Consider the following 17,335-nt stretch of genomic DNA (forward strand, 5'->3'; position numbering starts at 1 on the left):
ATCCGAAATGAAGACTCTGCGACCCATAGCAGGCCTGACACTTCGCGACAGAGCTAGAAACTCTGAAATAAGACAAATCTGCGATGTTGAAGATGTTGTGCGATGGGGAAGAGAAAGAAGACGTTTCTGGAGAAATCATGTGGGAAGAGCGAGTTCGGATCGAGTGGTGAGGATGGCAGCGGACAGCAGCATAAGCGGGATCAGACCCCCAGGAAGACCACTTAAACGATGGAGGGATAGCTGGTCTTCCACCTCCCAGGAGTGGACTGGAGAATGACAAGACTTAGTCCTAAAAAAAAGAAGAAGAAGAAGGCTTTGTCATTCATTTCACTGTACTGTACGCTGGGGGCATTCCGGTGCCCCGGCTGAACAATTCGGAAATCTGGCTAGCCTTGTTATATACAGTATCTACTCAATGAATTAGGGCCACGCAGAATTTCGCGCAATTTCTCAATTCAAACAGGAATAACTCAGAGAAAACCTTGAATAAAACAACATTGAATTTTATTTACATATGAACACTTTATTACGCTTAAATTATGCATATATTTTCATATAAATATAGTTAGTATTTAGTATTTCCACCTTTGGCAGAAATAACTGCCTCAATTCTTTTTGGCATACTTAAAATGCACTGTTTTATCATGTTTTTTATTTCTTCGTCTTCTGACCAAATTTTTTAATTTTTTTTTTAGACAGTCTACTGTCGGATTTGGAAATGAGGATACCTTATTTTTTAACATGCTCCATACGTTTTCTATAGGATTAAGGTCCGGAGAATTTCCAGGCCAGGGGAGCAAAGGCAGATTTTTGTTAGACAAAATTTTTATTATTGATTTAGCCCGGTGGCAAGGTGCCCCATCCTGCATGAAGGTGTATGGACCTTCTGTTGGGTCGAGTGTATGGTAGAAGGGCAATAAAATTCGTTCGAGGACCTGCTTATAGGAATTTTGGTTCATTGTTCCTTCCACGAAAAACAACGGCCCAGGTAAATTGTTAATAATACATGACCATATCATTGTTGCAGGGGGGTGTTTGATAACTTTTACCACACAGGCCTCATTGTAACGTTCCATTGGTGTTCTCCTGACGAATCGACGGCTCTCTGTCACGGTTTCTAACCGGCACTCATCACTAAAGATGACCTAAAAAATAATGAAAATTTAAGTTTAATTCAAATATATAAGTTTATTTACTAAAATGATATGTTGAAAATTCAATTTAAATAAATACCTTTTTCCAATCATCTACCGAGTAATTTCGATGTAGCCTGGCCCATTTTAATCGATCCGCTTTCATTCGTGGTGTCAATTTTGGTACTTTTACAGGGCGCCTGCATTTCAGATTTACTTCGTAAAGACGTCGCCTCAGTGTTGATACCGATATATTTATACCCTCTTCTTCCAATTTTATTTTTAATTTTTTTGCTGATGCACTACGGTTTTCTAAGGCACTTTGAACGATTTTTCGATCAGTCCTCGGTGTTGTTTTTCTAATCCTACGACAGTTCTTTCGCCGATTGCTGGTGGCGGGTGACTAATTTTTTATTGATTTTGAAATTCTGTCCACTGTTTGACGAGAAACGTTTTCTTTTTTTGAAATTTCTCTATTAGATAGTATTTCTTATTTCAGCAGCACTATAACACTAGACTTTTTTTCCTCAGAAATGTCTTTACTTTTTCCCATTTTGTCCTTTTCAAAAAAAACACTTGTGTTTACAATTTTTTTTTATACTTTATGAACTAAAATTAAAAATTCAGTTTTTTTCACAAGACACGATAACTATATAACCTCTCTGAACAAAACAACAACCAAAACTCAAGAAACTTCACTAATAAATGAGATAGGACTATTTTTTGAACTTTCAACTATCTGTCTACCTGCGCTAATTAGGGACCTTTCTCAGAAAAAGGGTTTGAAATTTTGTAAAGGCTTAAATAATCCAGGTATATTTTACATATTATTGAAGGTAATATACATGATATTAGATGTCAATAGAAAACCTAATGTATTTATGTAAAATAAATATAATAATCCAAAAGATTTCAGAGTATTCAAAAAAATAATGGGTGGCCCTAATTCATTGAGTAGATACTGTATCTATTGTCTTAGTGGAATGTTAAACAAATTGGTACAACACTCTGCGGAGAGTCGAGTGCTAAAATAACACCCCTTTATCTCGTCCATTAGCGGTCGCCCGCTCGAATCTGTGTTGATTCATATCTCGAATTGATTCGCTGTATCGGGGTTTTACTGTAGGGTCGAGTCCGTTTGATTGGGCCGCCGTTAAATTGGAACAGTCGCCTAATTGGGCCAAATCTCTAGGAATGCAAACATATTACGTAAATAAGAGTAACATATCGCTCACTCCTTTCAAGAACGTCATAAATCAAAAAACTTGATTTTTCAGGAGAACGTTTTTAAAGTTCAAACATAAAATACAATGTATTAAAAATAAATATCAAGCCACTTATTTAACTTTTTACTATGCAACAGATCTTTTTAGGTAAAACCTAAATATTTTTTCTCCATTTGAAAAATATTTAGTATATTTAAAAATTAATTAAACAATACCTTTTCTTCAAAATGCAAAAATAACACTTTCTGCCCTGTAGCGGGTAAATATTAAGTTAAAAATATGCCGCTTTTCCTGGGATATAGTACATTTTCTGGGCATTGCAAAAACATGCACAACTCAAAAATCACGATTTTGGATTTATGACGTTCTTGAAAGGAGTGAGCGATATATAATATTATCGATGAGTAATTCCCATTACTCATTTAAGGATTAAGGTACCAAAAAATAGTGGAATACAGTAAATAAAAAAGATGTATTATATTTTATTTTAAAAAACATATTAAGAACAATAGTAGAAAATAAGCACGACCGAAATACAAATAGGATTTTTTAATGACATTCTATGACCATAATTGGAATCATGAATGTTTGAATTCTGGAATGTTTTTTTGCAGATACTTTGTAGCACACTTAATAAAATGAGACTAGAACTTTGTTTTTAACCACTTTTATTTTTGGCACTTTTCTCCAACCGGTTTTGACAAGAACTTTGTCTTCTTCAGGGATGGACATGTACGGGATGAAGATGACAAGGTTGTTGTCAAACCGGCTGGATAAAAGTACCAAAAATAAATGTGGTAAAAAAATTATTTTTATATTTATTTATAAGACATAAGTTTTAAAATGCCAAAAAAAAAAAGTTAAATTTTTAATTCTATAATTTTCTTCTCGTTTTTGTTGGTTAGAATATATTGCTTCTTAGCAATAATCCCGTCAAAGTAACTAACTAACTAACTAACGATCACGCCGCTTCCCCGCAGGGGTAGGCAGAGAGAATAGAACGCCACACCACTCCGTCTTTGCAAACATTCTTCGCCTCTTCCATCTCAACATACCCGCCAAAGTACTTACTTATATTCTGCGAGAGAAGTTGATTAATAAATAAAGCCTTAATTACTCCTTCGCGATCCGTCAGTTTGGTCCGAAGTTGCACTCAAGGCGTCCCGCATGCGCAGTGCGGCCCGTTTTGTTGCAATTAACGCGCAGGTGTCCTCATCCTGCGGCCCGCACCTCCCTCGTGGATGGACATAAATAATAAAATACAAAAATAGCCACACGTAAATTATGATTCTTCGAAAGCCTATTAAATGTCAATTCATGGCGAAATCGGATTGCATTTTATTTACTTATAACATTTTTAAAATTATTTTTGCTACTTTTCAAGACCGAAAAAAACTTGGCACGATCAGTATGATCAGTACGGTCAGCACGAAATAATCGGCGGGTATGTATGAGGAGATGCATGAACGTGGAAGAGGCGAATAATGTTTGCAAAAACAGTGGTGTGGTGTTCTATTCTCTCTCTGCCTATCTCTGCGGGAAGAGGCGTGGTGGTTAGTTAGTTTTTTTTTAGTTTGTCAAATCTAGTGGAAGTCCGCCTCCGTAGTGTAATGGTCAGCACGCTCATCTACCGTTCGTTCTGGAGGTCCCGGGTTCGATTCCCAGGGGGGGTCAAATAAATATAAGTTGATTTTTTCACTCTAATATATATTCAATATTACCCTGGACTGGTACCTGGAGCGGAGGGCTGATCACCTTTCCTGCGTGTGTTAACGATCCAGATAACACTGCGTTTATATAATGCAGTGCCCTATGCACCATTGGGGTGCGGATAAGGGTTTTATTATATATCATTTTTAAAGTTTAAAAATATAATCAAATTTATTAATAATAAATATCAAGCCACTTATTGAACTTTTTACTATGCAACAGATCTTTTCTCTATTTGAAAAATATTTAGCATATTTAAAAAATTATTAAACAATACCTTTTCTTCAAAATACACTCAAAACACTTTCTGCCCTGTAGCGCAGCCTAATCAGGTTAGGCAGTAGGGTTGATAAGGACAAGGCATAGTAGGCACTGGTCGTGTTTCGACCAGTGAACGCGAGTAATCCAGGGTACGCACTGCTTTTCTGCCTATATAGAATGCAAGCCTCTGTCTACATACAAGCCGTAAGAAAGGAAGAAAATTAAAGTGAATTGAACTTTATTCTACTTGAACTGACAAGTCGCAGGAAGAAGAAAAAAAAGTAATAACAATCGACCATTACGCGCGAATGATGATGCAAGGGTCATTGCAATCAGCCGTATCATGCGGGTGTAAACGAACCCGGGCAGGTGATCGCGGTCAAAGGCAAAAACATATTGCTTTGTATTCTCAATATTATTAATATTTAAAGCATTTACTTTGTGATTAGTCATTTTTACTTATTATTTTTTTTTACAAAAATGTTAATAATATTAGTATGTAACCACTCATCGAGATTTTTATTTCTACCGGTTTCGAGACGTGCCCGTCTCTTCGTCGGGACAATCACTACCACTAGTGGTAGTGATTGTCCTGACAAATAGACGGGTACGTCTCGAAACCGGTAGACATGAAAATATTGGTGAGTGGTAATATATTAATATTATTAACATTTTTGTAAAAAAATATATTGCTTTATATTTATAGGGAAAAGGGTTAATTAAAAACATGGCAATTATAAACTGCTATTTAACTAACTACCTTACCATCACGCCGCTTCCCCGGAGGGGTAGGCAGAGAGAATAGAACGCCACACCACTCTATCTTTGCAAACATTCTTCGCCTCTTCCACGTTCATGCGTCTCCTCATACATACCCGCCGATTGTTACGACTCCTAACCTGACCACTTTCAAGTATTTGGCATACCTGATCGTGCCATGTTTTTCTCGGTCTTCCTCTGCTCTTTTTTCCACTTACATTCGCCTCATAAATTTGTTTAACCGTTCTTTCCTCACTCATTCGTTCTACACGGTCCAAACCATCTCAACACGCCTTTTTTAAATTTTATCGATAATGCTTATCTCAGCTTTGCATTCCTTCCTTATTTCACTATTCGCACATGTATCGTACATCGTTTTGTCGCACATCCTTCTGAGACTAAACACATTCTACTTAGACTTTATTAGAAATATTCATATGATGCATATTTAATAATGCAGTACAGTACGACAATTTAAAACGGGTATGTAGGTACCTACCTAATTTGTGTGAGCGACCAGTTTGACGAATATATCTTGTTTATCTGTCCGGTTTTAATCAATCAAATGTCACATTTTTGTGTCGATAGCCATCTGAAGGCGACAGGTAGACATTATTACTATTGGCCACCGCTCCAATTGGGTACCGATACAAACTGGTATGTTTACATGCGCGCTCATACGGGGGGACGCTAATGCGAGCCTCGGCGGTCAATCCGCGTAACTCCGCGTAGGGTGTCAACTTTTTAATTTTTAATTTTATTTTTTATCAAAGAGAAATATTTGTGTTTTTATTATTTACAAAAATACTTCAATTTCTTACTATTTCTGTGAGCCTAAGCGGCTCATTATTGGAAATAGGTATCAAATTGTGGTAGAGTGGATTCGAACTGAGACTCTGACTCGAGAGTCCGCGACACTAACCACGGGACCACAACCCGACACAAACTTACGAGTAACTTGATCTCTGAAAAAAAAATACATACTTAATATAATAATAATAAAACCCTTATCCGCACCCCAATGGTGCATAGGGCACTGCTTCATATAAGCGCAGTGTTATCTTGATCGTTTTACACATGAAGGGAAGGTGATCAGCCCTTCGCTTCAGTTAATATTGAATAAATATTACAGTGAAAAAATCACTTATATAAAATATTTACATATATAGGGTCCGCCATCTAAAGTTTTTTTTTTCAACTAGTGCTTATTTCGTGAATGGTAACACTTAGCTCATGTCTGATTTGACAGATAATTAGTTTTATCCTTCCGCTGAGCGAATATGGTTGTGTATACGCTTGAACAACGCTGGGAAATATTGCGACATTACTTTGAAAATCATGGTAATGTTGCAGAATGTGTGCGAAAATTGCGTACGGTTTTTGGAAGAAGAGAAGCACCGTCAGCTCCGTATGTTCGTTATCTTGTGAAAAAAGTGAAAGAAACTGGCATCCTCATCGATAAACCAAAGCGTGAAAAGCCAAAAACAGTGCGTACACCCGAGAATATCGATGTTGTGGCAGAAAGTGTGCGTGAAGCGCCATCAACATCAATTCACCGTCGTTCTCAACAATTGAACATTTCGGAGACATCATTGAGACGAATTTTGCATAAAGACCTTGGTATGACGCCATACAAAGTCCAATTGGTTCAGGAGTTGAAGCCAACTGACCATCCAATGCGTTTTCGCTTCGCTGAGTGGGCCTGCGATCGACTTACAGAAGATGCCGATTTTGCCAAAAAATCATCTTTTCGGATGAAGCTCATTTTGATCTTGGCGGGTATGTAAACAAGCAAAATTGTCGTATTTGGGGCACAGAAAACCCGCACGCATACATTGAAAAGCCGGTACACCCAAAACGAGTCACTGTTTGGTGCGGATTTTGGTCCAGAGGCATAATTGGGCCATTTTTCTTTGAAAATGAGCAAGGAGTGGCCGTTACAGTCAATGGCGATCGTTATCGGGCCATGTTGAACGGATTTTTGTTCACAAAAATTGAAGAGGAGGATATTGGCAACATTTGGTTTCAACAGGACGGCGCTACGTGCCACACAGCCGAAGCTACACTCGATGTTTTGCGCCCTGTTTTAAAAAAAAAAAAGTTATTTGGCGGACCCTTTATAACTCACATATATAATATTCCCTATATTCCCAGTATTTTCCATTACTCATTTTGGGACATGGGATTAAGGGTAACAAGACTGAAAAACAGATGAGAACGTAACAAATAAGAAAACTATAAAAAAAAAAATAAAATATAAAAATATTAAATATAAAAAAATACTTTAAAGTTTAAAAAAAAGAGAAAATATAACTCATCACTAACACAAGTATCTTTCCATAGTATTTTTTCAGTTCATTCATTTTGGATCCCTGACTGGGTTATATTTTATATACATTTGTCAGGCAGCTGGTTAATTTGGGTATAGGCAATATATTGTAAGGACTTTACTCCAAACTTAGTCGTGTTCATCGGCTCCACGTGTATTTTATCTCCTCATTTATTATAATGATTTGGTGTTGCTGTGAGTCGTTTTAAACATTATTTGGAGCATTATTTCGTCAAGGGATCTTCCATCCCTTATATCACTTCGACCATATTAGGCCTATTGTGACCTCCTTCTATGTCATAGCTCACTCTCAAGACCTACGTGAGTAATGTAGCTCACAACCTGTCTTGGTGGTAAACAGATCGTATAAACGATGTATGTTTTATGTATGAGACACCTTTGATTTTTTCCGTTTCTTTTTCATTTTCAACCGCTCTTTTTCACTTACTAAGTTACAGTTTTTTTCTTAGAATACCATTAAGTCTCTCTATGAAAAATGTGGCGTTACACTGGTTGTATAATGAAACCTCTAAATATCAATATATTCCCACGAAGTGGTGCCGAAAGTTGTTTTTAAAAAAAAAAAAAAAATAGATTTAAAAGCCGCCGCAGAAAAATTAAAAAAACTAGTTTATTTTTTTATGCAAGGCAGTTTTAATTAAGGCGACTACACTGACCCATATATTAGATATCGGGACATTTTTGACCTTTAAATGGAATCATTTTAATACTAGCGACATTCACCTATGAACGCCTGCTGTTTTTTTTCTTTTTTATTGTAATTTATGTATCGACACCTCAGTGTACCAACTTTAAAAAAAAACAACGTCTCAAAATCTGCTTAGCACGTTTTTTAGTGATTGAATGATTATCTCGCCATTTTTTTACTAATTTTTTTATTATTTAAATTTCGTATTTTTTCTTATGATGTTTCATTTTGTTATTGAAAAAAGATTAGAGTGTACCTACGTAGGTAGAGAGGGTTGAATGCAACAACACTATGTCTTTGGGAACATTATTCGCTACATTCATGCATCTCTCTATAACACCCGCTGATTATCTCGTCTCATGCCAAATTTTCCTCGGTTTTACTCTGCTTATATTTCCATCTACGTTCGCCTCACATATCTATCTAACCGTTCTCTCCTCACTTATTTGTTGCACATCGCTCAATCCTTTCAATGTCATATATCAATCATCGCCAATTTTCAGTTGTGCATGTTTTCGGATTGCCCAGAAAATGTACTATATCCCAGCAAAAGTGGCATATTTTCAACTTAATATTTACCCGCTACAGGGCAGAAAGTGATGTTTTTGCATTTTGAAGAAACGGTATTGTTCAATTATTTTTTTTAATCTACAAAACATTTTTCAAATGGAGAAAAAACATTCAGGTTATACCTAAAAAGATATTTTGCGTAGTAAAAAGTTCAATAAGTGGCTTGGTTTTTAATACATTTTATTATATTTTTAAATTTTAAAAACGATCTCTTGAAAAATCAAGGTTTTTGATTTATGACGTTGTTGAAAGGAGTAAGCAATATGTCCAAACCATCTCCAACATATTTATTCATGTATTTATTTAAAACTTTCTTCATACATTAGTCACATATATAATATTCCCGATGAGTAATTTCCATTACTCATTTTGAGTTATGGAATTAAGGTTAACAAGATTGAAAAACAAATAAGAATAGTGATCAGGTTTGGAGTCGAAATAATAATCGGTGGAGTCTAATAGCAAATGTATGAGGAGATGCATGAATCTGGATGAGGCGAAGAATGTTCGGAAAGACAGAATAGTGTGGCGTTCTATTTTCTCTGCCTACCGCTGCGGGGAAGCGGCGAGATGGTTAGTTAGTTAGTTTATCACTAAAAAATACCAGTTTCGATAGACACGTAAAGAAATAGCTGTTCACGCTGCCGAAATTTCTCCTTCGATCCTAATCTCGCGTGCGGCGCCTCTAGCCAAATGTCGCCCTGTTCACACGACCAGTGGACCAGGGAGGCTGCAAGTGTCACAGTAGCGAGATTACTCCGTGATTGGCATGTGAAAGTTGCGACTCGCAGATATGGGTTTTTTCTCATTTCAATATATGAGTACCTAATACCAGTTTATGCGTATCTGAGATCATGTGTTCGAGGAACGTTGATCGTATTCTTCAAAGATCAACTTACAAATGATTTTTAAGATGACGGATATTTTTTTTGAAATTTCACTCGGTAGATATAACTCGTCCGCCTCCGTAGTGTAATGGTCAGCATGCTCGGCTACCGTTCTGCAGGTCCCGGGTTCGATTACCAGGGGGGGCCAAATTTAATATTTATTCAATATTACCCTGGACTGGTATCTGAAGCAGAGGGCTGATCACCTTTCCTTCGTGTTAAAGATTAAGATAACACTGTGTTTATAAAATGCAGTGCCCTATGCACCATTGGGGTGCGGATAAGGGTTTGAATTGAAATTGAAAAAAAAATAAGATATAACTACAGTAATAAAATATATAATGTTGAGATAAGTACCGCATTATCGGAGAGAACGTTATAGACGGTAAATGTTGTAATAAAATAATGACTAATTTCAGTCGCTTACACTGGTTAAAATGTAAAAACACAATTTAAAATATTAACCCTCTATAACGTTCTTTCCGATAACTCGGTATTTATCTCAACGTTATAGGAGAGTTTACTGTATTTGTAAAAAAAATATATTGTTTAATTTTACTAAAATTGACTTGGGTGTTTGAAAATGGTGCGGAATGTATCGAAACACGTTTCACAATAGATTGTAAGAAGCAGTGGTGTTTCCTTCCTTCTAACCCTTATCCGCACCTAATGGAGCATAGGGCACTGCATCGTATTGGCGCAGGTGTTATCTTAAACGTTACTTACATGAAGGCAAAGTGATTACTCCTGCGCTTTGGGGACTACCGGTCCAGGGCAATATTGAATATATACTAAATCGCCAAATACTAATATCAATGTTTTGCTGTATCAAAATATCTTTCGACATCCGAGTGTTTGTCAAACTTTTCTGTTTCCAGAACCTCCTGACGGCCGGCACGTCGCCGTGCGTCGTGCAGCGCCTGAGCACGCTGCCCTTCCGCTACTTCAGCGGCGCCGAGCACGCGCGCGCGCTGCTGCCCGTGCTCATCGCGTGCAGCGCGCGCTGCGCGGACGCGAGGCGCCTGTTGGAGCAGGAACTGTCGCAACAGGTAGGAGAAACATACCCAATACTTACCAATCGTCGATATGGTTTAGGAGAATAAAAAATAGCGCATTTTGATGTCATTGCGTATAATTTAACAACCTTTTTTTGACTCAAAAAAAATCTTTTAAGAGAAGGTTTTATTTTTATTGATTAGTTTAAAAGTGCGTCTTTAAATGTAGGCGCTAATTTGAGAAATTATGAGAGAGACAATGTATATACTTTAATGTGTTTGTTAAATTGAGTGTATATTTTATGATGTTGAGTTTATTGAGAGTGTATATTTTATGATGCTGTATATGGAGAATGTATATTTTATGATGCTGTATATGGAGAATGTGTATTTTATGATTATGAAGCTCTATATTGAGAGTGTATGATCCTGTATATTTAAAGTGCATATTTTATTGTGTTGTGTATTTTGAGTGTATTTAATGAGTCTGTATATTGAACGTGCATATTTTATGATACTGTGTTTTGAGATTGTATATTTTATGACGCTGTAGATTGAGCATGTATATTTTCTGATGCTGTATATTGAGTGTGTATTTAATGATGCTGTATGTTGAGAGTGTATATTGAGTGAGTGTTTTGAGTGTGTATTTAATGATGCTGTATGTTGAGAGTGTATATTGAGTGAGAGTTTTGAGTGTGTATTTAATGATGCTGTATGTTGAGAGTGTATATTGAGTGAGTGTTTTGAGTGTGTATTTAATGATGCTCTATGTTGAGAGTGTATATTGATTGAGTGTTTTGAGTGTGTATTTAATGATGCTGTTTGTTGAGAGTGTATATTGAGTGAGTATTTTGAGTGTGTATTTAATGATGCTCTATGTTGAGAGTGGTACCCTGGACTGGTACCTGAAGTGGAGGGCTGATTACCTTTCCTTCGTGTGTTAACGTTCAAGATAACACTGCGTTTATATGATGCAGTGCCCTATGCACCATTGGGGTGCGGATAAAGGTTCGAATACAGAAAAAAATGTACTACAAAAACTATTGTAGTGAAAGTTTTTTCTGTAGTATTGATTTTTATTTAAATATCCAAACACTTTTTCAAAAGATCCTCTCTTATTTTTCTCACATTTTCCTTTTCCTATGTAACACCGCCCTTACAAAGTATGCATGTAAAAGATAACCTTGCATAATTGATAATACGATCATCCCCCCCCCACTGAGCACCCTCTGTTCCTCTCCTCGTGTCCTCCCTTAAACAACAATTTGGTTCCGGGAACACCTGCCTTCTGACTTTATAGGCCATCGCTGCTACTGTCCCCTTAACTTTTCCTCTTAATTCTGTAATAAATTTGACTTAACGTTTTTTTATAGCTGCAATTTGGTCAACATTTTTTTTCGATTAAATATTTATTGTGTTTCATCAAAATACTATACATACCTACTCTCTGTTATTAAAGGGATTTTTTTCTTTAATTTCTTGTGCAATTAAGAAATTATTACTTTCCGATTGCTTCAGTCATATTTTTCGTTAAGGCCCAGTACGGCTGTCCAAACTTAAAACATAGTAAGGGACATTTTTTTTGTAGTACGTTTTTTTTGTATCTTTGGATTAAGTAGAATCTACTTCCAAAAGTCCAAAAATGTAAAAAAAAACGTACTACAAAAAAATGTCCCCTACTGTGTTTTGAGTTTGGACGGCCGAGTATACGATAAACGCAACATAGTTTTCGTTAAACCCAGGAGGTAAAATTTGACATAATTTTTTTTTTACTTAAAATATCGTTTTTTTATGAAATAATAAGTTTTTTGTCTACTGAAATATATGGTGAGAAGTATCTGATTGGTCCACACTAGATTATCCCTCCTGTTCCCAACACAGATTTAAATAAGAACATATTTACTAAGTTAGAAGAAACAAAAATGCAATTAATGATATATAAACTGTGTACATAATAAGCAAGGTACATAATAAATGCAATTCCCATGTAAAAAATAAAAAATATATACGGTTTTGAAAGGTAGAGTTATTTTTTTATTTGTATTAATTTTAATTCTTTAAAAAAGTTGTGGCAAAAACATGTCGCGTTCTGAATTTGAGCATTTTAGATTTCAACCTTAAAAGTATAAATTTTCATAAAACGCCCCCGAAAAGGTCCCTCCGTTGCTCTAACTCCGGTCGTTGTTAATCAGAGTACCTTCTTGGGACCATTCTGGGAGTTGCGAAATGTACTCTAGGAAAGCAAATGGACCCGTGAAAGGGTCACTGAACTTTTTAGATAAAACTCGATAAATTGTTACGTTAGATCCCAACATTCTCCATTTTCAAAGACCAATTCCCCAACACCTTACCTAACATCTTGGGAAAACTTTTACTTGATTATTTATTTACTTATTATTTTTACTTAATAATAATAATAAAACCCTTATCCGCACCCCAATGGTGCATAGGGCACTGCTTCATATAAACGCAGTGTTATCTTGATCTTTTATACATGAAGGAAAGGTGATCAGCCCTCCGCTTCATGTACCAGTCCACGGTAATATTGAATAAATATTACAGTGAAAAAATCATTTATATTTATTTGACCCCCCCCTGGGAATCGAACCCGCAACCTCCAGAACGGTAGCCGAGCGTGCTGAACATTACACTACAGAGGCAGATTTATTATTACGTAATAAAATTTATTCTATATTTTTTTTGACATCTCATAAAATATGAAGAAGAATATGGAAGTCTGGGCATTTACGGGGCTGACTACCGTCATAGGCTGGTTTAAGTCATCACTTTACACACGTGTAACACTATAATTATTAATTATTTATAATTTAAAAAAATATAATGAAAAATACTCCTAAAATTTGAGATAATCCAGATTTGTGAACGACTATTTGGACACACTCTAAATGTTGTAAAATTTATTTTTATTCTTCTTAACTCCTTCTGCACCCAATGGTACATAGGGAACCGCATAGTCTCGACGCAGTGTCGTCTTGATCGTTAATTACGCGAAAGTAAGGTGACCAGTCCTGCGTTTGATCAGTCATGAGGATGAGGGTTAGGAGAAGAAAGATAAGAATTCGAATTTACCAAACCGATTTTTAACAGAGAAATTCATGATTATAATATACGCGAACATAATAAAATACATGTAGAGCCGATAAACACCACTTAGTTTGGAGTAAGGTCCTTACAATATATTGCCTATACCCAAATTATCCAGCTGCCTGACATATCGCTCACTCCTTTCAAGAACGTCATAAATCAAAAATCGTCAATTTACAGTTGTGCATGTTTTCGGAATGCCCAGAAAATGTACTATATCCCAGAAAAAGCGGCATATTTTTAACTTAATATTTACCCGCTACAGGGCAGAAAGTGTTGTTTTTGCATTTTGAAGAAAATGTATTGTTTAATTATTTTTTTAAATGTATTAAATATTTTTCAGATGGAGAAAAAACCTCCAGGTTTTACTTAAAAAGATCTGTTGTACAGTAAAAAGTTCAATAAGTGGCTTGATATTTATTTTTAATACATTGTGTTTTATTTTTAAACTTTAAAAACGTTCTCCTGAAAAATCAAGTTTTTTGATTTATGACGTTCTTGAAAGGAGTGAGCGATATGTTAAATAGAACCTAGTCAGGGATCCAAAATTAATGAATTGAAAAAAGAATTTTTGGCTAGATATTTGTGTTAGTGATTAGTTATATTTTTTTTCCTTTAAACATGCATCTTACCTTATGTTTTTTTTTTATATGCCTATTTACTGTACCTTTTATTGCTTTATATTTTACATTTTGCCCTTTGTTTTCTTATTTGTGTTTCAGTCTTGTTAACCTTAATTTCACGTCCCAAAATGAGAAATGGAAATTACTCATCGAGAATATTATATATATCGCTTACTCCTTTCAAGAACGTCATAAATAAGAAATCGACAATTTTCATTAGTGCATGTTTTCGAAATGCTCAAAAAATGTAACATATCCCAGCAAAAGCGGCATATTTTTAACTTAATATTTACCCGCTACAGGGCAGAAAGTGCTGTTTTTGCATTTTGAAGAAAAGGTATTGTTTAATAATTTTTTTAAATTTACTAAATATTTTTCAAATGGAGGAAAAACATTCAGGTTTTACCCAAAAAGATCTGTTGCACAGTAAAAAGTTCAATAAGTGTCTTGATATTTATTTTTAATACATTGCATTATATTTTAAAACTTTAAAAACGTTCTCCTGAAAAATCAAGTTTTTTGATTTATGACGTTCTTGAAAGGAGTAAGCGATATGTTACTTATGCATGTAATATGTTAAAATAAATAAATACACGATGTACTTTTCCACAGCTTTTGGACGATTTCAAGAATTCTGAAGAGGGCAAAAGGTCAAAATTGCTGTCGCTGCTGAAGACCCGAGACTAGCGATTGCACAGTATGTCTCCACCGCTAATACATCAACAGACCAATTTTTGCAAATCGTAATTCATCTGACGTCACACATTATTTGATAACTCATCTCGTTTGTACCTTAGTCTATACATATCTGATAGGTAACTGTGGTCCATGGTCTAAATGTGGAAGTCCTCACCCATCAAAATGTTACGTTTCCAATATTGCACAAAAAATCCTTTCAATGCGATTCAATATTCTTGTTTCGTCTTATGGTACTGGAACACTTGTGATGAGGAAGACGGAAACGCGCAAATGAAAGTCAATTATTAATTCATTGAAATTACAAAGTTATAAGGGCGAAAAGAACAAAGCGACACCAATATATCGAAAATTATAAAACACTTATTAGGGCGAGAAGAACAAAGCGACACCAGTAGAAAAAGAGCGACCGCGACGTATATACGTTTGTATATCAATCTTTATCTGATATATCACACAAATATTGGTCCTCCACCCCTTATATACGATTCTAAAGGAGTTGCATGTGGTGGCGACAATATTATAAACATTTAAAACTTTTATTTTTTGAGATCTCATCAAAGATGTAGAAGAAAATGGAAGTCTGGGCATTTGCGGGGCTGACGACCGTCATAGGCTGGTTTAAGTGATCACTTTACACACGTGTAACATTCACCAATTCTACCCATTATTGACAACCACACTACTCAAATTCTTGGAAGTTCTATATATGTATATGAACCAATTTAGAAACCTTGTTCTTGAATCACTAGAACTTCACTAGAGACATCTATTGGTGAGATGTAAAGAAGCTCTTTATTAAGCAGAAACTCTTATATTAGTATGTGGGACGATGAGATCTTAAAAAATAATATGAAAATAACTCCTGTAATTGGAGATAATCCAGATTTTGTGAACAAGTATTTGGACACACTCAAAATGTTGTAAATTTAAAACTTAATGCACTGCGTCTCTTTGTTCTTCTCGATTACATTTATGCCTTACATAATCTTAATTTCCATACAATAATATTATATTATCAAAATATATCATCAAAAAATGCACAATTTTTTTATGGCACATGCAAAACTACATGTTTTCAATATTCTTAGATAAGACAATGTCTATACGTTGCCTAGGCCAAGTTGTGTTATCAATACATTTAAATTGAGTGGAATATAAAATAAACCTTTGAATAAACCCATTTGGAAGAAACACAAATCTTAAATAAAGTTTCGACAAAACGTGACCCATCCTGTATTAAACCAATATGAAATAATTAAATCGTACCAAAACGGAATAATTTTCCAAGCTAGAATTCCTGATTACTTAAATTCGTTTATAATGGAAATGTAACGTTTTGGCGAGCACCTCCACGAATGTGATTTAATTTCGCCAAAACTCGAAACTCGTAAGTATTTTGACTAGTATGGAATACTAAAAAAAACGTCCATATAGCTCCGACTTGACACGATTTTCAAATAAAAAATCAAACATGTTTTATTTCTTGGTGAAACGTCTCACTAGGTAGAACCCGTGGCGAGGCATTCATTTACATTATAAAGAAAATATTATAATACTGCGTATTTTTTTTTGTTGTAAAGAAATATTTGTTTTTTTACTATTTACAAAAAACTTTTATTTCAAACTATTTCTGTGAGCCTAAGCGGCTCATTCATAGAAATAGATGTAAAATTGTGGTAGAGTGGGTTAGAACCGATTGCGTTCCTACATATCCATTCTAGTAAAAGTTCCATCGTATGAATACGTCAATGTTCAAACGTGGTCTCATATGTGGCACATACTCGTATATTAGCCGTTTCTTTCATTGTTTCGGCTAGCTCTTTTTAAATATCTAGTTTTTACTGTTTTAGCTAGCCGTTTCACGGAAAGATGGTATGGGAAATGTAGAGTTACGTAAGGTTAATCATACGCATTTTTTTAATTATGAATATTTTTGTTATTTATATAACTGATTGCTTGGGATCTTTACCATACAATAATTATTAATAAAAAAATACTTGTTTATCGAATGCGCACACACATACATATGTGGTATGTGCATATGCATACAGTCAAGTTATGTAATCCGAGAGAAATTGCCTAAATCTAGTAGTGCTGAGATGAAGCAGATTCACCTCTCTTGGTAGGCTCTCTGATTCAGCAGCCCAATCAACCTTCCTGCAGGCATTACCGATGGTAAATTGGTTCTGCACTAAGGAAGAACAAACGGTCTGCGTCGCCGGGCTCTAACGTAGGTTTCCGGTAAATATAATTCAATATGTCAGGATTTCTTACCCGTTTACAGAAGGAAGCTAACCAACTGCGATCTGAGCATGTCCAAATGGAA

At 35.4% G+C, this 17,335-nt stretch overlaps 1 protein-coding gene across 1 annotated transcript in view; it reads left to right on the forward strand.

Moving 5' to 3' along the window:
• The window catches only part of LOC148301449 (uncharacterized), a 92,186-nt gene extending 76,828 nt beyond the window's left edge, over nt 1–15,358 (forward strand). Inside the window, exons 20-21 of the mRNA XM_088273240.1 lie at nt 10,463–10,633; nt 14,923–15,358. Of these exons, the coding sequence (XP_088129366.1) occupies nt 10,463–10,633; nt 14,923–14,997 (246 nt within the window). The 3' untranslated portion in view covers nt 14,998–15,358. The remainder of the gene's footprint in view (nt 1–10,462; nt 10,634–14,922) is intronic.
• Nucleotides 15,359–17,335: the final 1,977 nt, after the last annotated feature.

Source organism: Brachycentrus maculatus, unplaced genomic scaffold, assembly GCF_059751285.1.
Source record: "Brachycentrus maculatus isolate JH-2025_06_01 unplaced genomic scaffold, ASM5975128v1 h1tg000562l, whole genome shotgun sequence".
Taxonomy (NCBI): Eukaryota; Metazoa; Arthropoda; class Insecta; order Trichoptera; family Brachycentridae; genus Brachycentrus; species Brachycentrus maculatus.